Source organism: Melitaea cinxia, chromosome 23 (genome assembly GCF_905220565.1).
Source record: "Melitaea cinxia chromosome 23, ilMelCinx1.1, whole genome shotgun sequence".
In the NCBI taxonomy this organism is placed as follows: Eukaryota; Metazoa; Arthropoda; class Insecta; order Lepidoptera; family Nymphalidae; genus Melitaea; species Melitaea cinxia.
The window spans coordinates 12,609,824-12,636,829 of NC_059416.1; the positions used below are offsets into that span (position 1 = coordinate 12,609,824).

The 27,006-nt window shown below is 40.3% G+C and overlaps 1 protein-coding gene across 1 annotated transcript; it reads right to left on the reverse strand.

Annotated features, from left to right (window-relative positions):
• Nucleotides 1-1,670: 1,670 nt before the first annotated feature.
• On the reverse strand, nucleotides 1,671-26,135 carry LOC123665141 (serine/arginine repetitive matrix protein 2-like). Its single transcript, XM_045599487.1, has 18 exons — nucleotides 25,968-26,135; nucleotides 23,405-23,582; nucleotides 17,991-18,089; nucleotides 17,651-17,716; nucleotides 17,285-17,384; nucleotides 16,712-17,030; nucleotides 16,453-16,668; nucleotides 16,021-16,409; nucleotides 15,849-15,977; nucleotides 15,677-15,805; nucleotides 12,643-12,785; nucleotides 10,774-11,090; nucleotides 6,813-9,634; nucleotides 5,193-6,414; nucleotides 4,322-4,397; nucleotides 3,329-3,382; nucleotides 2,839-2,922; nucleotides 1,671-1,941 (listed from the first exon to the last, which is right to left on the reverse strand). The coding sequence occupies exons 1-17, from the start codon at nucleotides 26,133-26,135 to the stop codon at nucleotides 2,885-2,887; spliced, it is 6,465 nt and encodes a 2,154-aa protein (XP_045455443.1). The 3' UTR covers nucleotides 1,671-1,941; nucleotides 2,839-2,884.
• Nucleotides 26,136-27,006: the final 871 nt, after the last annotated feature.

The following is a 27,006-nucleotide window of genomic DNA, read 5'->3' on the forward strand; positions in this document are numbered from 1 at the left end:
TTTCCCTGCTGAAAATTCCAAATAAAAACGATGATTTATATGGGACGTTATTGTAAACTATTGTATGTGGTATTGGATAGCGGATAGATCTATCTGGATCCAGATAGGCCAGATAAAAATTGTATGAAAATTTTGGAATCCCTGTTTCAAACACAATAGTTTACGATAACTTCCCATACAATCATTTTTAATTTGGAACTTTCAGTAGGGTTACTAGATGTGTCATCTGTTATCAACAATCTACGTTCTTATCTATTGAGGAAGTCTTTTCTCGCTATTGCATTTAATTTATATTACAATAATAAAATTATGTTGATAATACGGTGGTTCTTTAAAAATATTTTGCTGATATGGACAAAACAATCAATCGTTTTTGTTTGATGTTCTGTGCGCAAAAGTTTTAAACCGAATTTTGGTTGAACTAAGTATAATTTTTACTAGTAGCTACTGACACACTGCCTGCCCGTACCTATACAATAAGATTCAGATATGTCGAGGCATATTTTGACCAGTTCCTAGTATTTCATGGTTTTTAATCTTTTCGTATTGTTTTCCAAAAAAAACTATATAATTTGAACAGAAAAGACATCCTAAATAAATAAGGAATACATTTAATTTGACAAAATTTTCATCAATTTAGACACGACAAGTCACATGTAAAAATTAAAACTTTGATCACAAAAATATATAATGAAAAACATTGACAGCCATTACACAATCTTACTAATATTATTGTCTTCTTAATTATTTATCCGCTATTTAAATTTGACACATAGCTTACGATTAATTTTTTAAAACCAAATGTGGAAAGGAACTTTACAGGGAGGACAGGACACAAGGGAATACAGATAACAAAGTTGTACGAGGGACGATCCCTAAATTACTACACACACCATATCCATAAATTACTATATCTAATTGTTAGTTAAATAGAAACAAAAATAATGTCGCAACTGATGTTTTAATTTAATAAATAACAAATTATAAGTGTGGAATTGCAAAACACGTAACGTCACACTAGGTAGAGGAAGTCGAAATGTGACCATCTGTGACAATAAAGGGGGAGGAGTCCGAAATCGTGAAATTCGTGTGACGTAATATATGGATGGCCCCTTATTGAAATATATATTTAGCTGTTTTATCCCAAAGCTGGGCAAAATATTGACCACTACGAAGCTCTTCTTGTATTCTTTTAATTTTAACTTACTTTCGGATTACTGTGTAATCCTTTTTAGGATGAAGAGGTTCTTACCCAGCAATGAAAGATTAGCAGACTGTTACTGTGTCGCCATGTAAAAGATATTTATAGTCGTTGTCAAAACAATAAAAGCAAATCTCGCCAACTGGACAAAATAAAATTAAACTAAAAAATATATGAATTCTGAATTATTTCAGCATATTCACCAATAAAATAACATCTCATACACGATACAATACAATAAGCACTATCCACGATACTACAAAAACGCTAAATTGTAATTTAAAAAAAAAACCTTAAAAAGTAAAGCTAAAACTAAGTGCAAAACTATTACAAAAAAAAGACCATACTTTTTATAAATGATACCAAACAAATACAATTTCAGTCTAAAACTTACAAAACGTAAACAATACAAGACAAAAAAAATGTATTTGAAATGAAAAAATGAAAAATTAATGCGTGCGACACACGTGTGCGTGGCTTGTAACAATATTCAAGTGTGTGTCCGCAGCTTAGTACCCTTTATTTCGTAAAGTTATCCGACAAACACGAACATCAGTGATGTCTTAACACCTAAACTATTCTAGTTCTAATAATGTTGGCAGCTCTATATTAATTAATGTTAATTTTATTTATTTCTCAAATTTCTCGTAAAACGCTGATATAATATGTTTTTAATAACTAGTAGGACGCCGTGAGTCTGTCCAAGGCGAGCTCACGGTCACTAAGTATTTTCTATGTACCTGGAATAAAAATTAGAAAAACTGTGATTAATGAACAAATAACTAATAAATTTTGAGGTAGGGCACAGCAGGAATTTCCTGTTCAAAATATGGAGCAGCTCGGCTGGGGTAGTACCTCGACCTTACAGAAGATCACAGCTAAACAATACTGCTTTCAAGCAGTATTGTGTTCCTGTTGGTGAGTAAGGTGACCAGAGCTCCTGGGGGGATTGGGGATTAGGTCGGCAACGCGCTTGCGATGCTTCTGGTGTTGCAGGCGTCTATAAGCTACGGTAATATCTTACCATCAAGCCGTACGCTTGTTTGCCGACATAGTGATATGAAAAAAAAAACTTGTACACAACATATTATATGAGTAGAGAATAAACGCTTAAAAACTAGTCTCTATCTCAAGAGTAAATTGATTTCAAAATATATAATAATCAATACTGAAATGACGCCTCTTGATTTTCACAGTTGATTAGATCCAATGGATTTAATTTTAAAATTGATTCATTCATTCTACTGTAAAACTAAAATTTACGCTTTAGCCTATGACATCCCACTGCTGGGCATAGGCCTCTTTCTCCATGTAGGAGTAGGATCAGAGCTAAATCCACCACGCTGCTCCACTGCGGGTCGGCGGATATGTTCCTTACTATGAGTAACGATCGCTATCAGGTGTCTATGATAACAACCGAAACTGACAGCTTAACGTGCTCTCCGAGGCACGGTGGGGAGACCAACAAGAGCTAACAACCAGACCGGAAATAAATATTTGTATAAACGCAAATATCCACTCCGAGCGGGAATCGAACCCGCGACCTTCGGTGTCTAGGTGCTGGCGACATCACACGCACCATTACACCAGAGCTGTCGTCGAATGGTAAAATCTATAATTGCGGAAATGTGACGTACCTTAACAAACAAATTTGTACTTTGAGTGCGTGCGACGTACGTACTGTTATCTCCTGCGACCGCGGTTCGCGGGCTTCTGGACTACTGCAAATATTTGTTCGATTAATATATTTGGTCATAAATAATATAGGTATTGAAAATTAAAAATACTATTTCCTTAAAAGATCAAAAGACGAGTGAAGAAGTTACAGTTACAGAGTTTAAAATCTCGCGAATTTCATCCATTATATCATTAAATAACAACTTTTTCGGGAGTCCTCCCGTGACCATGGTTGCTGTAAAGTATCCGAAACATCGGGCATCTATTTTAATAAGTCGCGATAAAATCCGAAAAAGTTGTTTCATTCTAAACTGTATGGCCAATACAAACGTAACCTTAAGCCAGTCATGTGACAGTTGGCGCCAACTCGTCAAATAAACAATCATTTTGTGGTTAATTGTGGGTAGTTTAGGTTAAATTAACAGTTTAAATCAAATAATCTGAACAAACCTTCAGTCTGAACGGCGGCGCGTGTAACACGTCTTCTCTTCCCGGCCGTTTCCTCTGAGAAACAAATTTACATTTTTGAAAATATATATTATATTGTGTTCACACAAGAAACATTTGCAACTATGATTTTTTTTAATCAAATCTTTACGCACATGGCTACTAAGCTGGTGAATGACGAGTGATCGGACGAGGCGAACGGAAGTTGAAAGAGAGATATAATATGTACGATTTTATTTTTGTGTTACCCACATTAGGAATTCTAAACATTTTTGAATATCATATCAAAAATTGACCGCTCCAGCGGGGTTCAAACCCGCGTCTCCGACTGACCGTGTCGGCGCTCTAGCCAATTAAGCTATGGAACGATGTATCCGCTAGAGCGAAATTTTTGATATGTTGATTTTTATTTTCGGTTTAAGCGAACGTTCGGTTTAAACTTTGAATAGTTACGGGTCTCTGTAGAGAACTCAATATAGACGGCGCCACAGACGCAAGTTCGATCCCCGCTGGAGCGGTCAATTTTTGATATGATATTCAAAAATGTTTAGAGAGATATAAGTTTGTGATAAAGAAAGAAAAAGTTATGGTTAGAAAGAGAGAGAGTTACGTTTCGTAAGTTTTACTTCAGTCGTATGGTTTAAAGCACGCGTCGTCCTCATCGTCTCATTTTGTCTACTAGACACAACTTTTATAGTTTCTGAAAACAGCTTTTACGGTAACAGCACGCTACTTCGATGAATGATGTAGATATATCCGTACCAAAACAAAAGGCTTTTCAACATTAAGAATACGTTAAAATTATTAGTTTAATAGACTAAATCTCCCACGGTTCTAACCATGTTAAGTTTGTAAGTATTAGAGTACTGTTTTGCAACCTTTTTTTTTTAATGCGTAACTTTCTAAAGATGAAATAAAATTTTAGACCTTATTGATCACAATTAAATAAATATTACGTAATTATAAAATTAGTTAAAAAAGCTGGTTTAAACATACCTTCAATGACCGATTCTTCAGTCTTGGTTTTTCGTTTTCGAGATGTAGGTTTTGGTATTTCTTCGGCGACTGTGACCTGCAGTCAAATTTGATTTTATTAATACATACAATAGTTTCTAACACAGATGATTTTATGATACATAAATACATCAGACAAGTTGCACTAGCTTCTTTCTAAATACAATTTTGGCATGGTTGGATAATTTGTGCCATTGTTGCCAAGTACAATTTGTTCCTGCTGTGTGGTTACAGCAGTAAAGAATATAGTCACACCCCTCTCTTCCCGTGGGTATCGTAAGAGGCGACTAAGGGATAACACAGTTTCACTACCATCTTGGAACTTAAAAAGCCGATCGATGGCGGGATAACCAACTGCTGGCTTTGAAATACACAGGCCGAAGACGGGCAGCAGCGTCTTCGGTGCGACAAAGCCAGCCCTGCGGTCACCAACCCGCCTGCCCAGCGTGGTGACTATGGGCAACACACATGAGTTCACGCCATTTTTGGCGCGAACTTGTGGAGGCCTATGTCTAGCTAGCTAGTGGACTACGATAGGCTGAAGTGATGATGATGATGACAATTTGTGCAAAAAATATATTAAAAAAATAATTGTCGATTCTCAATAAATTACCAAATTGTTTAAATTAATTAAGCTACAATGACCGTCTTAGTGATTTGAAAACATATCGAGACGAAAGTTTTAGTTATGTTTAGTTGATAACTAGGACACTGACCTGGTTGTGTGTCTAGAGTTACTTTGTCTATTACTTTACGTTACTTTGTTTGTCTATTACTTTTCATTATATGAATGAACGAATTTTAGAAATACAAAATTAAATTTCAGACTAGAAATCAAAATAAAAGTACAAACCTTTTTGCCTCGAAGAGGTTTTGCTTCACTGTTCTGTTTTAAAGCAGTCTTTGGATTTCTTCTGCTAACTTCTTGTACTGTCTCTACTTCTTTGTCACTAACGTTTCTCCCTCTGCTTCCTTTTTTATTGTCACTCGTATTACTTTCACCTTTTTTATTTACTGTTTTTACGACGATATTTTCTTTAGCTTTAGCACTCCTCATAGGAACTGCTTTATCTTTTACACTTTCTTTGACTTTCGAAACATTCCTTTTATTAGTAGTAACTGCCGTTTCTACATTTTCTTTAACTTTGCCGCGTCTGCTTGTTCTCGGCGCAACTTCATTGTGATTTACGGCAGGTTTAGGATCATCAACTATAATTGCCTTTTTTTGCCTTTTGTTAATTTCTGGTATAACAGTATTGTCTTTAGTTTTACGTCCTCGCGTTGGTCGAACAGGTTCTGGTTCTACGCTGGCTTGTTGTACAACTTTATCTTTAGCGCCTTTGGTCCTTTTATTCTGTGATTGATCACTTTCAGCAATTACTTGAACAGTTTTCCTAGTTCTTTTAACAGGTGCTTCGGCTTCAACATCTGCCCGCCGAACGTTTGGTTTAGATTCACTTACATTTGTAGTTTTACGAGCTCGTTTAGCTTTTTCAGGTTTTGATTGTTCCGTCTCATTTTCTACACTTTTGTTATTAACAGTTTTCTTTCCCCTTCTCGTTTCCTTGACAGGATTACTTGTAACAGCTGGTTCTGAAATATTCTTAGCTTGTCTCGTAGATCTAGATTTGGGTTTTGGAGACGATTTAGTTATGGATACTGTTTTTGAATTTGCTTTAGCTCTGGTTTTTTTAGGAGTTTTAACTTTTTCTTCTGAGACCTGAGACCTTTGTCTTAATGACCTCGTTTTCTTTGGACTTTCTTTAGTTGCGATTTCTTTAGCTTTTTCTTGTAAAGATTTTGGTTTAGTGGTTTTTGGATCAGGTTTAGGACTCATTACAGGTGGTTTCTTAGTTATGACTATAGAGGATCGCCTCTTTTTCGCGTTAGTCACAGGTACGTCTTTCGCTTTCCCACGTCTAGTCGCTCTCACTGGTTGAGGACTACTTTGTATTTTAGCGCGTGTTCTTCTTGGAGACGGTTTCGCTAGTTCCTCGAGTATAGCAATAACTTGCACTTTTTGGGCCCTAGCTTTTGACGGTTTTGTCGGCGACTCTTTTCTTAGTTGTGTCGTCCTGAAATAAAGGGTCTTACTGTTAGATACTCAATTTAACCTTAAAACATTACATAATTAATTTTGTAAATCATTTTTAAATTCAACATGACTTCAAAATATATATATGGCTAGTATGTAAATAAATATTTTCGCCAGAACCAGAGATAGATTTCTTTGTAAGAATAATTGAGGAGTTTCTTGACGATTCCTCTTTGCAGGGTTTATATAACTTTAACTATTAGTTTATTAGAAACGAATTTATATAATAACTTTGATTTTTAAAATGACGATTCAGAATTTAATGTTTTTCGTACCAATTTTCATAATTAACTAAAATTGGTTTATTAAAAAACAAATATCGATTCAAAAGTAATTTAGAAACCTACTTGAACAAAGGAAATTTAAATTGAGACTCACCGTTCCCCAGCGATGGGCGATACGCGTCCTAACTCCGAGGCATTAAGAGTGACATGCCCCGCGCCCTTCATCGGCGTGGAGTGAAGTACGGCGCGCTTCTTTATTGGCAGCCGTACTTCCACCACACTACCACCTCCGCCACTACCACTACCACCCCCATCTGCCAGAGAGCGTTTCTTTAGGGGTAGCGTGTGAGCGCTGTAAACCTCCGATGGAGACTTTTGCCGTTCCTCCGGTTCTGCACTCTTGGTCAGTGTACTGTTCCGTATCCTAGCCGCGCGGGTGGGTGAAACCCCCTCTACAGTGTGGGTGGAATGTGTCTGTAGCTCCCGTGAGACATTGGAGCTCCTGGCGGGCTCCTCGGGCTTGTGGACTCGTTTCCTGAGCTCGTTCTCAAGCCACTCCTCGACGTTGTTCGTTATTAGCCCGATCGAGTCGTGCAAAGATTGCGCCATGCGTGTGTGCTTAGATTTTTTAGTGATGTTAACCATGCTCTTAGATTTCGTATAGGACCTCACGGGTGGTTTACCGATAAGTTGATCGAAGGTGGTGTCGAGGTCCTGCGGTTCGTGAAACAGTTCCTCGACACCGCTGAGGTCGCTCAAGTTATTCCGGATGTCGTCTCGATACAGTTGCTTGACGCCTCTCACGTCGGTCAGGTCATTTCTCGGCGAGTTGATCCGTATTATCCTCTTCACCCCGGAAACTCGTCGCAGATCGTTTTCAGGAGATTTTTGAAACAATTTCTTTACTCCCCGAACGTCTTCTAATGTATTTTTTGGTGACCTCGGTTTCCTTGTCGATTGAAATAATGACTTAACTCCTGATACTCGTCTTAAATCATTTTTAGGAGACGAGGCGAATACTTCTTTGACTCTAACGTCACTCAATCGGTTTTTAGGTGATCGAGCAAACACTCTTTTCACTCCCGATACTTTACTTAGATCGTTTCGGACGGACTTTCTGGTTCGAGGTGTACGCAGCAAAGCCTTCACTCCTCTGACGTTTCTAAGGTCATTTTCTGGGGTCTTCCTAGCAAAAAGACGCTTTACTCCAGACAAGTTAGGACTGTTACCCGGAGTACTCAACGGACTAACGAACATCTCCGGTGTAAACGCGTTCGATTCATTTAGCACAGAATTATCCGGGGTTCGTCCCGTTAATGCTGTGGTTTTTCTCGTCGGTCTCGAAGGTACATCATCGTCGAAAAGGTGATTCTTTGAAAACTCTGTCATGCTCCGTGACAACTTCCTCTTGACGGGGCTATTGAACAGCTGTTTGACGAAGTCTGATTCGTCGAGGTTGTCTATTAAGTGTCGTTTCGATGTCGGTTTCTTAGCAGTCGAATGTTTATTTTTCACTCCTTCTTGAACTAACTCAACCACACTCTTCGGCGTCTCGACCTGGTTGTTTAAAATTTGACTACGTGCGACTATTGAATCAGATGACGTTTTCCTGGCTCGCATAGTTCTCCTACTGCTGAGATTTAACGACTTCGACTTAATACTTGTTCTAACTTTCTTAGGTTGAGAAACATTGGCTCCTATGGTCTTTCTCTTTAGGCTAGCTGATTTTGCTCTCGTTTGAGTATGTCGAGAGCTCGTAGAACTTTGGCTCAACGCACTTTGATCTAAAAGACTTTGGATGCTAAGGACAGGCGTGGTCGCTTCTTCGGGACTATGTCGATTCGTCGGTGTTACGGTGCCGTTTAAGGGGCTCTGAGTCGGCGAGGCCGTTATGGAAATATTTTTTCTTACTACTGAACTCGATAGACCGCTCTTGCTGCGCCTCGAAGATTTCGGTGAGGCGTCCTCGTCTTCATTGTCCATAAGTAAAATATCGCTGTCATTAATTCGAGAGCGACTACGAGAAACCCTGGATATCCTGGTGCTATTGAAGGGTGTGTGTTTGGTGGAGTTTTCAGGGGTCGTGAGGGAAGCGGACCTCCTTGTAGAGATATTAGACACGCGTTTTGAATTGCGGTTTTCGTTTCTAGCTTTTAGTGACGATGACCTGTTTAAAAATGGAGTACTGGAGCCCAATAAAGACGGGTTGTTCGACCTCGTGGCCCGACTAGCTGCCGTTTGCGGAGTGCCGAAAGTCACCGTAGTGTTATTGGAAGCGGCGGAGTTGTATACAGACCTCGCAGACTCATTCGAATCGATCGAAACTAAATCAACAATAGAATACGATTCCAAGTTTTGGTTGGATGATCTCGGACTTAACGTTTTTGTTTTACGAGCGGACGCTACTGTTGTGTTGTAACTCTGATCAGAAAGACTCTTTGTAGTCCTACGAGAGTATCTCGACGATTCAACGTCAGATTTTTCTAGAGCTTTCTGCACAATTAAACTGCCTCTTAGAGATTTTTTACTACGTGGTGACTCTGATGTCAAAGTACTGTTGTCGACCATCGAGGGTGTATTAGGTGTGAACGTAGATCCCAACGATTTTTCAAGCATTCGACTACTTCTAGAATGTATAGGTCTTCTGGGTGACGGTGACTGGGTAGTGGAGGTGTCCGAGTAGTGCAACGACATCTCATCACCCGATTCACTGCTGAACGAATTGTCATTCGTAGTTTCGGTTACAAATAGGATATCCGATGAGCGTCCTTGAGCGCTGCTCTCTAAGTTACTCAAATCGAATTTGATCGACTCGATTTTCCTTGTACTTTTCTTTGCGGAGGGATCTTTGAGAGCCGATTTCTTAGGTGTCGGTAGTGCAGGCGACCGCGGAGTACTCTTACGTGCGAAACCAACGGACGAGTTACTGGCTGGAAGTGTCCGAGAATCCGAGTCCGTTATCTCTAATACTGACGCCTGTAAAAAACGAATTTAAGATTGAGTAATTATTCGTTTAAGAAACATTTTTAAGCTATACTTTAATCTTTACCATTTTTTCAGTTTCTAATCTTAATAAATAAATATCATTAAAACTTTTTTCCTTTTAAATTCTGCACTGTAATTGTGAGTGAAAATGTAGTTTGAAACAACAATATCGTATTACTTTAGTTTTCTTTTTCAAAGTAAAAAATAACCTTGAACTGTTATAGCAACGTATCGTCGACAGGAACTTCAAATCTTAAAACGTTTTATTTATGCAAGCGTAACGATAACATTACAAAAATTTATGCGACTTTCAATACCAAATATTTCAGCAAGTATTAATTGTTACATTATACCAAAGACCAATGAAAGTATTTCAAATAAAATAAAGATAATACTTTATTTTGTTTCTCTAATCTAATCCGATACACGTTCTTAATAATATTTATAAATTCTTACACATTTTTCAGACTGAACTAATTATTTTTAGTAGCCTAAGTAAATTAAACCAAAATTTAGAGCCTTGATGACAAAACAAATCTTTAATGTATACATTATAGATTATTGTTTCTTACCTTGAATATATGGCAACTAATAAAAATAAAGAGCTTTTGTCCTACTTTATACTACGAAAAGGAAAGTACGAAATGGCGAATGAATATTTCGACTGTCCCTACGTATAGTATCGAAACTGAAAATTTTCTATTTTTTTTATATTGCATGAAAAAACTACTTTTTATATTTTCAAAGAAAAAAGAGAAGAAAATGCTATAAAATACACATAAAATCACATTTTTCATGAGCTTATACTCAATATCGATACTTAACAAATCATTCAGCGTAAAAAATGTAAAGTGCCTTTTTCAATTTCGATATTATACGTAGGGACAGTCGATTTATTATATATATATATATATATATATATATATATATATATATATATATATATATTTTACAACAGAAAATTCTCCGGAAAGTATCTTAAACGAACACGTGATTAATTTGATAGACAATTTAAGCACCCGAGAGGTTCTTTACTACCGCATGACACACCTAACAATGTGGTAACGATTTACAAAAAAAAACACACTTTTGAAGTATTAATTACTTCACAAATAAGTAAATTTACTCACCGAATGGTCACCAGATCCTCTAGCACTAGAACGGGTAGCTGAGAAGGTACTGGCGCGTTTCGGAGTCACGAGTGGAGTCCTCGATTTCTTCACATGCGGACTTTTTAACGATGCATTCGGACTCTTTAGAGATATATTCGGACTCCTTGGAGATACATTTTGACTCTTTGGGGATTTCCTCGGACTGGATTTCTTTCGTTTCGGAGTTTTTCTCACCGGGCTCGGCTTTTTAACCACAAACGATGGTTGCTTCGGGCTCTGCTTAGACTTCGGCGTGTGCCCCGTCATTAACATAATCGCCGCTTGCTTCGTGTGATCTAGAGACGAAATTATGTAGTCTTTTAGCATTTTTAAGTAGTGTAAAAACATTATCAACGAAGAGGATTTTTTTTCGTATCAAAAAAAATTAAATCTTAAATAAATTCAGTCAAGCGACGTAATACAAAATAATTTATATTTTAAGTGACGTGTTTTATTTTGAAATGTAATGAAACGCGTCCGTGCGAAGGTTGCAGTGGAAAGAAATTGTCAGTGAAGAGTATTGCTTCAATAAAACATTTTCGCGTGCTTTTTTTCATATTTCGTGCAGTTTTTTTGTGTGAGTCACGGCGAATGCAGGTCGGCGACCCGCGTGGAGTAACGTTTGATAATTAGACACTCGCAGCGGTTTTAATTGTTTTTACGTTATAAGCACTTTAATTATAAGCGCTAAGCGAAAATGTACTGTCCCTAATTTATGTATTATATTTTCAAACGGTTTATGTAACATGTCATTGGAAACAAGGGTCTAGGTCAGTTCAAAACTTTAAAAATATTTTATTAGAAGGCAGTTTTCGATCTGGGGTTCCAATTATATAAAAGTATGTTACAACTGTGTTAACTTTCCGTTGAGTAACTTAATGTTTTTAAACTTTTTATTCTTTCAGTATTAATTTGTCAGAAAAGTAAAATATTTTGCTATGGTTTGTAAGCTAAATACATAGAGTACAATATGATTTAACAAATGTCTAATTTTTGGAGTGCGATCGCAATGTATTACACAAAAAAGAATCGTGACTTCATACAATTCAGTATTTGATGAATAATTCAGTACATTTTTTTATTATTATTTGAACCTACATAATTATATTCTCTGCAATATAACCTCTGCAAAATTGAGTTTGACATTCCTGTTCTATCATATAAATTATGGGCTAGACTATACACAATCGGTCTCTAATTTATGGAGTTTTGGTTTTGGGGTTAGGTGGGGGAGAAGGGGGGAGAAGGGGGGGCGGGGAGGGGGGAAGGGGGGAGAAGGGGGGGCGGTGTAGGGGGAAGGGGGGAAGGGGGGGAGAAGGGGGAGAAGGGGTGAGAAGGGGTAGGGGGAAGGGGGTGAAGGGGGGGGAGATGGGATCGGGGGAGAGAAGGGGGGGAGTGACTTATCCTCTGGTAGAACTATTATCGTGTGAACCCAGTGGTTACGGAGATATCGTGGTTAAAGTTTCACACGTTATTTTCGAACTGAAGTACGTAAAAACGATCTCGATTGCAAGATCAAAAAACGATATGAACTGACGTTTAACGACATAGACAACATAGACCGAGACAGACTCTTAAACAAAATAATTGTTACTGAATTACAAAATTACTGTCGAAATATGTTGCTTTAACTTTTTGGGTGCTTTTAGATTCATCCGAATAAATTTTATAAAAGTAATTTTTGAGATTTAATAATCTAAGCAATTTTGATTTGCTATTAATATCGCAAATAATCGTAGTAATTTTTTCCAAAAGTACTTTCAAAATAATATCCATAAACAATTCAAAGAGATTTTTATCGTTAAAATATAGGTATAGAAATTCGAAAAAAAAAAAGAAACCCAAAACCGAATCGGAGCACTCCACTATCCACGTGGTCTTGGTCTGCTCTACCCCTAGTGTTCTTTAGAAGCCGGAGCGCGGAGGGCGGGCAGCCCTCGCCCGCCGAGCGGCAGCGTAGGGGAGCGCTGAGCCCGCGCTGCAGAGCGGAGCTACAGGGGGGGGGGCACAGGGGGGGCACAGGGGGGGCACAGAGGGGCACAGGGGGGCACAGGGGGGCACAGGGGGGCACAGGGGGGGCACAGCCCGCGGCGCCGGGGCCAAGCGTCATCTTAAACTCCAAGGTGGTAGGTTAATTTTTTTCTAACGAAATTATGCCTATAAACGGGGTAATTTTGAAGTTAGATAGGTTAAGGTTATTTTCTTTTTTATAACGAAATTATGTCAAATATGGTCTAATTTGAGCTTAGATGGTTAGGAATTCTAAACATTTTTCAATATCATATCAAAAATTGACCGCTCCAGCGGGGTTCGAACCCGCGAATCCGACTGAGATTTTCATTATAATATGAAACTTTGAATAGTTACGGGTCTCTGTAAAGAAGTCACTATACGCAAGTCAATATTCGCTTAAACCGAAAATAAAAATCATCATATCAAGGATTTTGCTCTAGCGGATACATCGTCACTTCAATCCTATAATATCCCACTACTGGGCATAGGCCTCTTTCCCCATGTAAGAGAAAGATCAGAGCTTAATCCACCGCGCTGCTCCAATGCGGATTGGCGGATATATTCCCTACTATGAGTAACGATCGCTATCAGGTGTACATAATAACCGGGACCAACGGCTTAACGTGCTCTCCGAGGCACGGTGAGGAGACCCACAAGGACTGCACAAACACCCAGACCACGGCAAACACCTGTATCATCATCATCATTACAGCCTATACAGTCCACTGCTGGACATAGGCCTCCACAAGTTTACGTCAAAAATAACGTGAACTCATGTGTTTTGCCCATAGTCACCACGCTGGGCAGGCGGGTTGGTGACCGCAGTACTGGCTTTGTCGCACCGAAGACGCTGATGCCCGTCTTCGGCCTGTGTATTTCAAAGCCAGCAGTTGGATGGTTATCCCGCCATCGGTCGGCTTCTTAAGTTCCAAGGTGGTTGTGGAACCTTGTTATCCCTTAGTCGCCTCTTACGACACCCACGGGAAGAGAGGGGGTGGCTAAATTCTTTAGTGCCGTAGCCACACAGCACACCTGTGCAACACCTGTATGGCCAATACAAATGTTTGTCATGTGCATCGTTCCATAGCTTAATTGGCTAGAGCGCCGACACGGTCAGTCGGAGATTAGGGTTCGAACCCCGCTGGAGCGGTCAATTTTTGATATGATATTCAAAAATGTTTAGAATTCCTAATGTTTAGTGGGTAACACAAAAATAAAATCGTACATATTAGATGGTTAGTTTAATTTTTTTTTCAATTTAATTAATGTCATGTTTTTCACTTCAATGTATTCTTATTTTTACTTATTTACTATTATATATTCAGTAACAATTATTAAAAATGAACTTAAATATTGAATATTTTTCGTATATATATGTGTGTGTGTGTGTGTGTGTGTGTGCGTGTGCGTGTGCGTGGGCGTGGGCGTGGGCGTGTGCGTGTGCGTGTGCGTGTGCGTGTGCGTGTGCGTGTGCGTGTGTGTGTGTGTGTAAATGAAGCTGTTGCACTCTTCATTTAATTTAAATTACCCGCGCATTATCTTTGAAATTTTTCAAAGTTTATCTATAATGGCAACACGTTGGACTAAGTTTATTCCAGAACCTACAATAAAATTCTCTGGCTTTAAACGTTAAATGTTAAACTTTATTAAAATTAAATAATTGTAATTGTGAAAGAAACAGTATCCGAAGCAATAGCTTTTAATGTTGTTTCTCTTTTCAGGTAAATTATTATAATTTGTACATAAGAATGTAGAATCAAGCTGTTTATAAAAATTATTTGTTATGTTATATAAAAAATAAATTTCTCTTTACAGAGCAACAATATTAGTTTTTTGCTTCAAGAAACAACATATTATAAAACAACATATTATATATATATATAAGACAATAGTTGACTACTTAAAATTGGAATCGGAAAATTATACAATGTGTTGCTCTGAAAAAACAAAGAAACGACATTTAAAGTTATTTACCAATTCCTATACATAAAATTAAAATTAAATATATCATTTATATGTGACTATTACGGAGTGTCAAAAATCTCTTTTTAAAACAATACATATTACTACTGCAAAAAAAAGGTACTATTTTTTTTAAAGCATCTATCTCTCAGTCGTTAAACATCAGTTGTATCGTTTTTTTTAAAAACCGTGTGAAATGTGAAAATAACGTGCAAAATGTAAAAATAACATTGTGAAAGCTACGGAACAGAGCATGAATAACGTAAGTTGTATAGTTTGTTGATCTTGCAGTCAAGATCGTTTTCACGTCCTTCTGTTCAAAAAAAAAGCTTGTGAAAATAACGTGTGAAATGTGAAAATAACGTGTGAAATGTGAAAATAACGTGTGAAATGTGAAAAAATGTTTGTGACATGTGAAAATAACGTGTGAAAGCTGCGAAATTCTTCTTCTAATCTAAAAACTTTAACCATGGATATCTCCATAACCATGGGGTTCCGAAGTGTGGCAGTGGTACCGCGGGTAGCTTACCCCAATCTCCCTCCCCCTTCTCCCCAAAGTCCCGAAATTCGATGGTTCTTAATCTAAAGCTTTACATCGTATGTTGATCTTGCAGTCGAGATCGTTTTTACGTAATCCTGTTCGAAAATAACGTGTGAAAGTCGCGGAACTGAGCATGAGTACACTTCCCGCAGGACCGGAACTAAAGTGGAGTCAGTTGCCTATGCTGTTAAGCGTCAATTCGTATCATTTGTTGATCTTGCAATCGAGATCATTTTTACGTACTTCTTTCGAAAATAACGTGGGAAAGTTGCGAAACGGAGCATGAGTGGTGAGTGGTGCGCGGCGTGCGGCATGCGGCGCGCCTGCGGCCAGCCAGTAGCTGTGTGACATAAGGAGCGCGCTCACCGATCCGCGCGGGCGCGCGTATCTTGTGCGGCGTGCGGCGCGCCTGCGGCCAGCCAGTAGCTGTGTGACATAAGGAGCGCGCTCACCGATCCGCGCGGGCGCGCGTATCTTGTGCGGCGTGCGGCGCGCCTGCGGCCAGCCAGTAGCTGTGTGACATAAGGAGCGCGCTCACCGATCCGCGCGGGCGCGCGTATCTTGCGCGGCGTGCGGCGCGCCTGCGGCCAGCCAGTAGCTGTGTGACATAAGGAGCGCGCTCACCGATCCGCGCGGGCGCGCGTATCTTGTGCGGCGTGCGGCGCGCCTGCGGCCAGCCAGTAGCTGTGTGACATAAGGAGCGCGCTCACCGATCCGCGCGGGCGCGCGTATCTTGTGCGGCGTGCGGCGCGCCTGCGGCCAGCCAGTAGCTGTGTGACATAAGGAGCGCGCTCACCGATCCGCGCGGGCGCGCGTATCTTGCGCGGCGTGCGGCGCGCCTGCGGCCAGCCAGTAGCTGTGTGACATAGAGGAGCGCGCTCACCGATCCGCGCGGGCGCGCGTATCTTGCGCGGCGTGCGGCGCGCCTGCGGCCAGCTAGTAGCTGTGTGACATAAGGAGCGCGCTCACCGATCCGCGCGGGCGCGCGTATCTTGCGCGGCGTGCGGCGCGCCTGCGGCCAGCCAGTAGCTGTGTGACATAGAGGAGCGCGCTCACCGATCCGCGCGGGCGCGCGTATCTTGCGCGGCGTGCGGCGCGCCTGCGGCCAGCCAGTAGCTGTGTGACATAAGGAGCGCGCTCACCGATCCGCGCGGGCGCGCGTATCTTGTGCGGCGTGCGGCGCGCCTGCGGCCAGCCAGTAGCTGTGTGACATAAGGAGCGCGCTCACCGATCCGCGCGGGCGCGCGTATCTTGCGCGGCGTGCGGCGCGCCTGCGGCCAGCCAGTAGCTGTGTGACATAGAGGAGCGCGCTCACCGATCCGCGCGGGCGCGCGTATCTTGCGCGGCGTGCGGCGCGCCTGCGGCCAGCTAGTAGCTGTGTGACATAAGGAGCGCGCTCACCGATCCGCGCGGGCGCGCGTATCTTGCGCGGCGTGCGGCGCGCCTGCGGCCAGCCAGTAGCTGTGTGACATAGAGGAGCGCGCTCACCGATCCGCGCGGGCGCGCGTATCTTGCGCGGCGTGCGGCGCGCCTGCGGCCAGCCAGTAGCTGTGTGACATAAGGAGCGCGCTCACCGATCCGCGCGGGCGCGCGTATCTTGCGCGGCGCGGGCGAGCGCGCGGCGTGCCGGCGGCGGTGCGCGGCGCGCAGCGCGGTCAGGCGCAGCGGCGTGCGGCGCGCCTGCGGCCACGCGGCCTGAGCGCCGCTCGCCGGGGGCTGCCTGCAACACGGGCCGCGGTGAGTCTTATATGCCAGAAGTACTTTTGAGAAGACTGACTACAGTATTCGAAGCTCATTTGTAGACAATACATCGTCCATCGCTTTAACTTTTTCCCATTAATTTATTGGACGACAAAATTTACTAGCCCGATAGATATAAAAATCCACTACACTAATCCAACCAATAAAAACACCGGATAACTTTATCACCGCTTATACATTAGAAAAAATATATATATCCTTAGCAAAACTTACCTTACAGAACTGTCACCGTCATTTCCAGAGTCCTGCTCATCGTTTCTACTCGTGCGCGGCGTGCGTTTCATGCTTGAATTTGAGTTTGATCGCGAGACATCTAAATAAGAAAATATTTATTACTAAGTACTGTAACATATCTATCTATATATGTATAACTATATTGTTGAGGTAGGACACAACAGGAGATATCCTGCTCAAAATTTCCAAAATACTTCGACCTTACAAAAGATGACAGTTAAATGACTGCTCTCAAGTAATGTTGTGTTCTTGTAAACACTTACCTCCAGATATGATGTACTTTTTTTAACGACCCAATCATTATAGAAAAAAAAACGAAACTTGCTATAATACTAATAAACTCACCAATTTGCTCAGAGGTGTCTCTTCGTTGAGGTTGCACAATTGCCACTTGCTTTCCACCACTCGAAGCTGTTAAAATAAATTTATTTTATAAATTAGACAATTACATAAAAATTTATCAGAACAAAATACTTTTAATTAAAATATAAGCCTTATAATTTAAACGTTGATTGATTGGTAATATTAAAATAGCCGCTTTTTAGTAAATGCATATAGATCTATACCTGGTACATATACCAAATCAAAAATAATTCAATTTAGATAACATTAGTGTCAATGATTTGCAATGAACTACCAATACTGAGGTGGCGGTAACTAGCACGAAGGAGCACGCGGCACTCACCGGGCATGGAGGCGCGCGCGGCGGGCTCCAGCACGGCGCGCGCGGCCGGCTCGCTGCCGCGGCGGCGGGCGCGCGCGCGCGGCTCCCGGCGCGCCAGCGCTGCGGCCCGGGGGGTACATTAGCAGGGGTTCGTGGCCTTTTAGCGATAGCGACAACCGCTCTTACGGGTTATTTATAAACATAATAAACGCTTCACACGCAACGACCCTCAACAGGATTTACACCATGTCGAGGGTCCAGACACACAAGACATTTACAACAGAATTAATCAAAGTTTTAACGTACTTTTATGAATAGGAAAATACGTTGTTAACAGAGTGCCAGTCAAAAAGCCAGCAAATACATTTCTTTCAATTGTTTTTTTTTTTTTTTTTTAATAAAATATCCACATTCACTACACACAATGTATGTAGAAAATTTGAGTGCTGTTGCGCTTTGGTCGCAACTATTCCACAGCCAAGGAAAAACATCAAATACTTTGTTATATTAATACGTGGGTAAATCGTGGGTTCTGGGTGACACTTTCCAGAGGCACGGCCCTGTGCCACCCACCGCGTCGCAGGTTGCGGATAGCGAAACGGCTTTCAGATATGGAGGCTAGCTGCTTTGGCAGTCGCGGACAATAGGGCGGTCCATCTTGAGGGGTGCTGGGGTAGCTTATGGCTGAGTTACCTCTATAAAGAGGCACGAAATCCTGTGAGAGTGGACGACAGTGGCGAGTACGAGCCGCCACTCTAAACAAAGCTCAGACCCGGGGAGACCAACCTCGTCAACCTTGAACTGGTAATTGGTCTAGGAGACGCTAGCTCCGAATTAAAACTGCAAACCTGCTGCCTTGTAGGAGAGATGTTGGATCATTAAAGGCTAGGTTGTCACACCGAAATTCTGGCGTGTAGTACCTTGGGGAAGTACTGCACTACGCTCCCAAACCTTGTATTATGAAATGAGTGAGCCTAACGAGACTGTTTTGCCATGCCATCCGGTTAGCACCCGGCGCGCACAGGTATCCGGGCCTGTGAGTGAGAAATTGGTAACCGAAGACTGTGAAGGGGTGGGTACCCAGGCCCCCTCATTAGTAAATACTACTGGTCTTAAAGAAACAAATAAAAAGCTGGTTCAGCAAGCGTTCCACCCTAGTCTTTTTGTATCTAGACCTAGGAGTGCGTCTATGAGTTCCGTGGTTGACGCAAATGCGCAAAACATAGATCTTGCTCGTCACTCGGAAGTGCAAACGTTGAACGTGACGGAATTTTCCGAGACAGAGAACATGGATACCAATCCTCCCTCTTGGCAGCGAGTCCCAAGCATAAGAAATGCCAAGAGGAAAAAAATGTCTACACCCTCCCCTGAAAAAATAAGCATCTCAAATAGATTCAGTGGTCTTCCCACCGACCAGATAGAAGAAAACTGCCCTGAACAAGGTGACGCTCCCAAAAAGACGTCCAAGCCACCACCTATTATCCTGTATGGTATAGAAGATGTCAACAAGTTAACTGATCTTCTTGAAAGCGTTGCGGATAAATCTGAGTTCACCTATAAAAATATGAACAAAAACCAACTTAGAATAAGCTGTACTAAGGTGGACACCTTCAAAAAAATTATGGAGGTTATTAGGAAGAATGGTCTTATCGGACACACGTTTAATCGCAAAGATAAACGACCATACAGAATTGTCATAAGGAACCTTCACTACACTACTCCCCTATGCGTGATAAAAAAGACCATAGAAGACACAGGTAACACAGTTGTCGGTGAAATAATTAATGCCAAATATGGACCTGATAAACGACCAACTACCACATTCTTCGTCAATTTGGCACAGGGACCTAATAACAAAGCTGTGAAAAATTTAAAATACATCTAACACCAATCCATCACCATAGAAGGTCCACGTAAACGGAATACTGTAGTCCAATGTCAGAGATGCCAGCAGTATGGACATACCAAAAACTACTGCATGAGGCCGTACCGTTGTGTGAAATGTGCCGAATCTCATAAAACTTCAGACTGTCCAAAAAAAGACCGCAATCTGCCAGCTAAGTGTGCTTTGTGTCTTGGTTCTCACCCGGCAAATTATAAAGGCTGTGAAGTCTATAGAGAGATACTTGCAAGGAAATCTGCTAAGCAAACACACCTTAAGAGCAGAGACAACATCAACCCAGCATTCGACCAACCCCCTTTGACACAACCGACACACGAAACATCGAAACCAATACCAGCTAACAATCAGCAACGGACTTATGCGAAGGTAACAAAGTTAAAAATAAAAAATGATAAAGAAGATCTGTCACCCCTCCAAGCCTCTAATAGGGCAGTGGAAGATTTGCTATTGAAACAAGCAGAAAAGTTTGATCTTATCTTACAACAAATGAGCACTTTAATCAGTCTCATGACTACGCTGGTTTCAAAGCTAGTAAAATGACATCTCTCAAGATAGTGGCTTGGAACTTAGATGGGCTATCACCTAAAAAGCACGAAGTTGAAGTCCTCTTGCATACGCATAATGTTGACGTTCTTTTGGTCTCAGAAACACACTTTACAGCTGCTAGTTGTGTCAACATCCAAAATTATAATATTTATACTGCCAACCATCCAGACGGAACTGCACATGCGGGTGCTGCAGTCATAGTGAGATCTAGCATTAGACATCATGAGCTCCCACAATTTAGAAAACCCTACATACAAGCGGCTAGCATCGCCATAGAGGATCGAAACGGTATGTTTAACATTTCTGCAATATACTGTCCTCCGAAATACGGAATAACTGTGGAGCAGTATGACGAGTTATTCGACTCGTTGGGACCACGATTCGTTGTCGGAGGGGACTGGAATGCGAAGAATATCCATTGGGGTTCTAGACTTACTAATACTAGAGGTCGACAACTTAAGAAAAGTATAGACAAAAACCACCTGGATACAATTTCAACAGCAGAGCCCACCAACTGGCCCAGTGATCATAATAGACTACCAGATGTCATAGATTTCTTTGTGGTAAAGGATTTGTCCCGACTTTTCTACCATATCTACACATGCCTGGATGCTGAATCGAACCACGTGCCAGTCGTACTGATAATCAGTACCACAGTGGTTAGCATCAGGAAACCAGTCAAACTATACAATAACCGTACGGACTGGACCTCATTTCGAGAACTAGTGGATTGTAAGCTGGATCCAAAAGTAGCTTTGAAAACAGAAAATGATGTTGATATAGCTACAAAAATATACACTGCAACTGTCCAGGAATGTTGTTGGGTTTGTACGCCGGAAGTTACTGAACGTCCATCTCAGTGCAAAGTATACTCTGAAGAAGTAAGGGCAAAAATAAAGGAGAAAAGGAGGCTACGGCGTGTATGGCATACAAGCAGACATACAAGTGACAAAAGAGCCCTCAATCGAGCAAGCAGAGAGTTAAAGGTCCTAATAGCGGAGGCCAATGATGTGACTGTGCAAACACATATAGAAAATCTCACAGCTACTAACTATTCGCTATGGAGAGCTTGCAAAAACTTTAATAGACCATTACACCACAAGCCTGCTCTACGGAAGGAAGATGGAAGCTGGGCTAAGACCGCGCAAAGCAAAGCGGAAACCTTCGCAAAACATCTAAGCGAAGTGTTTAAGCCGAATAATAGGGGACCTGATGCAGACGAGTCGGACATTGACGCTATTCTCAGCCAGGATTTCCAACTTGATCGCCATCTAAAGTTGGTTACGCCGGGAGAGATAGCCCGGCAAATCAAATGTCTAGCGAACAACAAGGCACCAGGTTACGACCTCATTGATAGGAGGGTCCTTGAAGAACTGCCACGTAAAGGAATAGTCTACCTCACCATGCTGTTTAATGCCATCATGAGAGTGGGACACTTCCCGGAACTCTGGAAGGTATCCCTGATTACAATGATACACAAACCTGCACACGAAGTCGCTTCTTACAGGCCTATTAGTTTGTTGCCGACTATGTCAAAGCTCTTTGAAAAATGTTTTCTACAGAGACTTAGCAAGGTCCTGTTGCAAAATCGTATCGTTCCCAACCATCAGTTCGGATTCCGGAAAGAACACTCAACCGTAGAACAGGTCCACAGAGTTTGCAAAAAAATAAGATCTTCATTTGAGAGGGGCGAATATTGCTCAGCCGTCTTCTTAGATATACAACAAGCCTTTGATAGAGTTTGGCACAAGGGGTTACTGTGCAAAATAAAGTCATTGTTGCCCCACCCATTCTTTGGAGTACTGAAATCATACATTTCTGATAGAATATTTCAGGTGAGAGAGAGCGATTCCACATCGAAATTCTACGAGATAAGGGCAGGCGTACCGCAAGGCTCCGTCCTGGGACCAGTTTTGTACACTATATACACGTCGGATTTACCACAGGGCTCGGACGTTACTGTTGCAACCTTCGCGGACGATACAGCTTTATTAGCGTCGAGTGAAAGTCCGACTGAGGCGTCATCTATACTCCAGAACTCTCTTAACGAGATAGAAGAATGGTTGGCCAAATGGAGAATGTCTGCTAGCACCACCAAATCCATTCAGGTTACCTTCACGCTTCGCAAGGAGAACTGTCCACCGGTCACCCTGAATGGCACACAACTCCCACACCATGACACTGTCAAGTATCTAGGCATGCATCTTGACCGAAGATTCACCTGGAAGAAACACATTCTAACGAAAAGGGATGCAATCAACCTAAAGTTCAAGGATCTCCATTGGCTTATGGGTCGAAACTCAAAACTGAGCATCGACAACAAGCTGCTCATCTACAAAGCCGTTCTAAAGCCGATTTGGACCTACGGCATACAACTGTGGGGAGTAGCGAGCGCCTCTAATTTGATGGTACTACAAAGAGCGCAAAATGGCATACTACGGCAGATGTCGAACGCGCCATGGTTCCTCAAAACCTCAGAACTCCATGAACTGCTCCACATTACAACCATCAAAGAGGAAGTAGCTTTCTCGTGTCGTAGATACAAAACACGACTACAGAAACACCCAAATCAACTTGCGGGTCAACTGACGATACCGGAAAGTAATCGCCGTCTGAAAAAGCGACGGGACATGTTTGACGATGAAGACGGCTGGTCAACCTGATTAGCTGTAGCTTACTAAAGGGCTGAACTTCGATGGGAGTTGCACCCTACACACGATGGACCGACACCGCATCTGCTCATGGCCTACCAGCCGATTGCATGATAAAAACCAGAAAAAAAAAAAAAAATATTAATACGTACATGCCATATTATATTCATGTGTTCTATACATCAAATTAAATCTCATTTTTTGTTTAATATTGTGATATATTGGTGCCTGTAAAAAAATGACCGCAATTTAGGGTTGCTAGCTGGCTTGCTTCTTCCCCACTCTAGCTACTCCTGATTTTTAGCTAGATATTTCTTATAGTAAACTAATTATACAAGACATAATGGCTAAGTACATACCGGGCTGGGGCGCCAATGGGCGTGGCCGAGCAACACTATACTCCCAGCGCAGCGACCGACCACCTATGGACAGTATGTCTCGGTGTCTCAATGCCGCCACACTAACTAGATCTCCATTCACCAGCGTCGGACCCGCCACACTGCGCACTACCGTCTGACAAACCACATACACAGTATTAGATATTTGGAAATTGAATAGGTTCAGTTCATTTAGTTAGGGCACATTTTATATCTCACGAAACAAACAACGTATTCCAGTCAATTAGTAGTCATTTCATGATTTGTAATACAGACATGTTATTGAAATTTCAATTATAAAAACATACTAATCACAAACCAATATTTACTTTAATGTACAAAACTACTCAATCACAACTTTTCACAAACATAAAGTTACTATATATAGACAATCTCAAGACACATGTGGATCTTCAATATAATTTGAAAATGTAAAGAGGATTTAATTTTATAATAATCAGTAAGATTCATCATTTCATACAACTTTGCTTCAATATAGATCAGGACAAAAATTGTTAAATTTAATAAAAAATTAGTCTTAAGGATATAAACAATTTAAATCTTTAATGAACTTAGAGAAAATTTGGTATCAATAGATAAGACAGTTACAATTGGTTAATATCTTTTAATAAAAAAAACTCCCTCATTGAGTCTATATTGAAAAATATGCCATAAAATTATTATATTGACTGTCTTATCGGGATGAAAAAATGAGGTTAACGCTACCCCTGGTACCACTGTCACACTTCGAAACCGCATGGTTATGGAGATATCCATGATTAAAGTTTTGAGATTAGAAGAAGAATTTCGCAAGTTTCAAACGTTATTTTCACATTTCACACGCGTTTTTTTTCACATTTCACACGTTATTTTTACGATTCATAAGTTATTTTCGAAATAAAAACGATCTCGACTCCAAGATCAACAAACTATACAACTTACATTACTCATGCTCTGTTCCGTAGTTTTCACATGTCATTTTCACATTTCGCACATGATTTTAACATTTCACACGTTAATTTAACGTTTTCACACGGTTTTTTAACAAACGATACAACTAATGTTTAACAACTGAGAAATAGATGTTTTAATAAAAAAATGACAGACCACTTATCGTTTCGCTCCAAAACAATGTAAGCATAAATTCATTGTTTTTGTTTAAATAACTGTAAAGGCAAAGGTCTAAGACCATACAGCCTTGTTTCATATTATGTTTTATACTTAAATATATTTTATTTTTATTTATTTACTGTTATATACGAGAAATACTCAATATTTTAGCTCATTTTATATGACATGACATTATATAAATAAATTAAAAAAATATAATGAAGTGAAAAACATGATATGAATAAAAAAAAATTACCATAATCTATCTGACTTCAGAAAGGGGCCGTTTATAGGCATAATTCCATTACAAAAAAAAACTCTAACCTATCTAATTTAAAAATTACACCGTTTATCGAAGTAATTTTAAATAAAATATATTTAATTAAAAACCTAACATGAAACAAGGCTGTATGGTCTTAGACCTTTGCCTTTACAGTTATTTAAACAAAAAATGAATTTATGCTTACATTGCTTTGAAGCGAAACGATAAGGGGCGCGCCATTTTTTTTAAAGCATCTATATCTCAGTCATTAAACATCAGTTGTATCGTTTGTTAAAAAACCGTGTGAAAACAATAACTTAAAGTCTGAAATGTTAATATCAAGTGCGAAATGTGAATATAACATCTGAAAGCTACGGAACTAAGCATGGTTACCGCAAGTTGTATCATTTGTTGATCTTGGAGTCGAGATCGTTTTTACGTACTCCTGTTCGAAAATAACTAATAAAGTTGTGAAACGGCGCATGGATTGCACTGCCCGCAGCGCCGGAGCTAAGGTGAAGTCAGACGCGGAGCTCAAAGGTATTATAATAGCTTTAAATTCTTCCTCTAATCTCAAAACTTTAACCATGGATATCTCAATAACCATGGGGTTTCGAAGTGTGGCAGTGTTACCTTATATAGCTTCCCCTACACCCTCCGCCCTCCACCCCCCAAAAACCCCATAATTCGGTTTTTCCTAGTCTAAAGCTTAGCCAGATTTTCTTTTTATATTAGCATTTTAACTCTCGAGTTTTATACATATTATGAAAAAAAAAATCTTAATACTTAACATACAAAATTTGTGATTTAACTTTAATAACCAGTAATATTGCTGCTTTCTCAGCCTGCAACCTATTTCTTAGTGAGTCATAACAACCAATATGTATGTATTAAGAAGGTAGTTAAGTAATGATAGGAGGCAATACCTACAGTTTTTAAAAAATGTGGAACTCTAAAGAATTCCTTGGCTTCTTAGAACAATCCATATCTTATGTCTATCTTAAAAATGTTACATAAATCAACCCTTGTATTAAGAACCCAAAATACAATTTAAAACAATAGTCGGCTGCAATAACAAATCAACCTCAACATGTTACATATATTTCCTTTCAGTCATAATTTAATTAGAAATTTGTTTCAGACTGGTACCTGGTTGGCATGAACCACAACTGTTGCATGATGAGGGCTGACTTGCGGCAGCATCACTCGGATATCGCAGACTGGGTCACTCCCTATCGTGGCCAACCCATCTTCCAGTGGGTACGCCTTCACGTCCCTCCCTAGACGGTCGAGCACGACCAACCGACCACCTGACATAGCTGAAATACACACACTTTTAAAAATGAAATATAAATTATTAAAAGAAAGATTTTATTCAAAATATGTGGTACATAACTACATATATAATAAGTAAGAATATGTGTGATAATTTTATCCAATTTATTCTAATATATCACCAATCGAAATATTATGTACAAGTGTTATTAAATGTAACGAGTTATGTATTAATATTTAAATTTATTACTTTCGTGTACGCTTAAATCAATAGAACAATAAAACGAATCTAAATCCCACAAAAATATAAAACCATTACTGTTTCAAGCAAATTTTACTATCAACTATCAATTTAAAAATAAATATATATATTGTGTCAAAATACACTTGTTTTCGTTTCTGAACACACCGAGCCGGTTTCAGATTGTTTCGCTTCAAATGTCAAGACTGCTATTTCCCGCCACTTCCAAGTAATCGGAATATTAAAACCATGTATGTTACAACTGATGTCTAATTAAAATATAAATGTCTAATTAACTAAGGGCATGTTAATGGATAAAACCTGTACAGAAAACTCCCACGTGCTACCAAAATAACACGAGTCAGCAACGTTTTTACATACCGATGTCAAATCTCCAAGATCATAAACGCAAACATAATCAAAAACACAATATATAGTAGATAATTTTGTTAATTATTCGCAATTAAATGTCACTTTCAGTCAAAAATCACTTTTTCTAAACCACAAACGTAAATTGCGTCTTTTGCCTCGCTGTACTAGATAATCAAACGAAAGCAAAGCAAGCAAACAACCAAAATGGCGTTAGGTAGGTATGAAGTTGGTATATTACAAACAATCATGGAAGTTTTCTCTATGCTCCATGCTAACAATCATGGAGCATAGAGAAACAAA

What these genes read in the sequence shown, in the direction of transcription:
- LOC123665141 (XM_045599487.1), bottom strand. Translation starts at nt 26,135, where the DNA reads ATGTCAGGTGGTCGGTTGGTCGTGCTCGACCGTCTAGGGAGGGACGTG. An exon ending in AGACACCTCTGAGCAAATTG is followed by an intron (nt 17,385 to 17,650) that starts GTGAGTTTATTA and finishes TTTCTTATTTAG; the next exon opens with ATGTCTCGCGATCAAACTCA. An exon ending in ACGCGCGCCCGCGCGGATCG is followed by an intron (nt 15,978 to 16,020) that starts GTGAGCGCGCTC and finishes GGCTGGCCGCAG; the next exon opens with GCGCGCCGCACGCCGCACAA.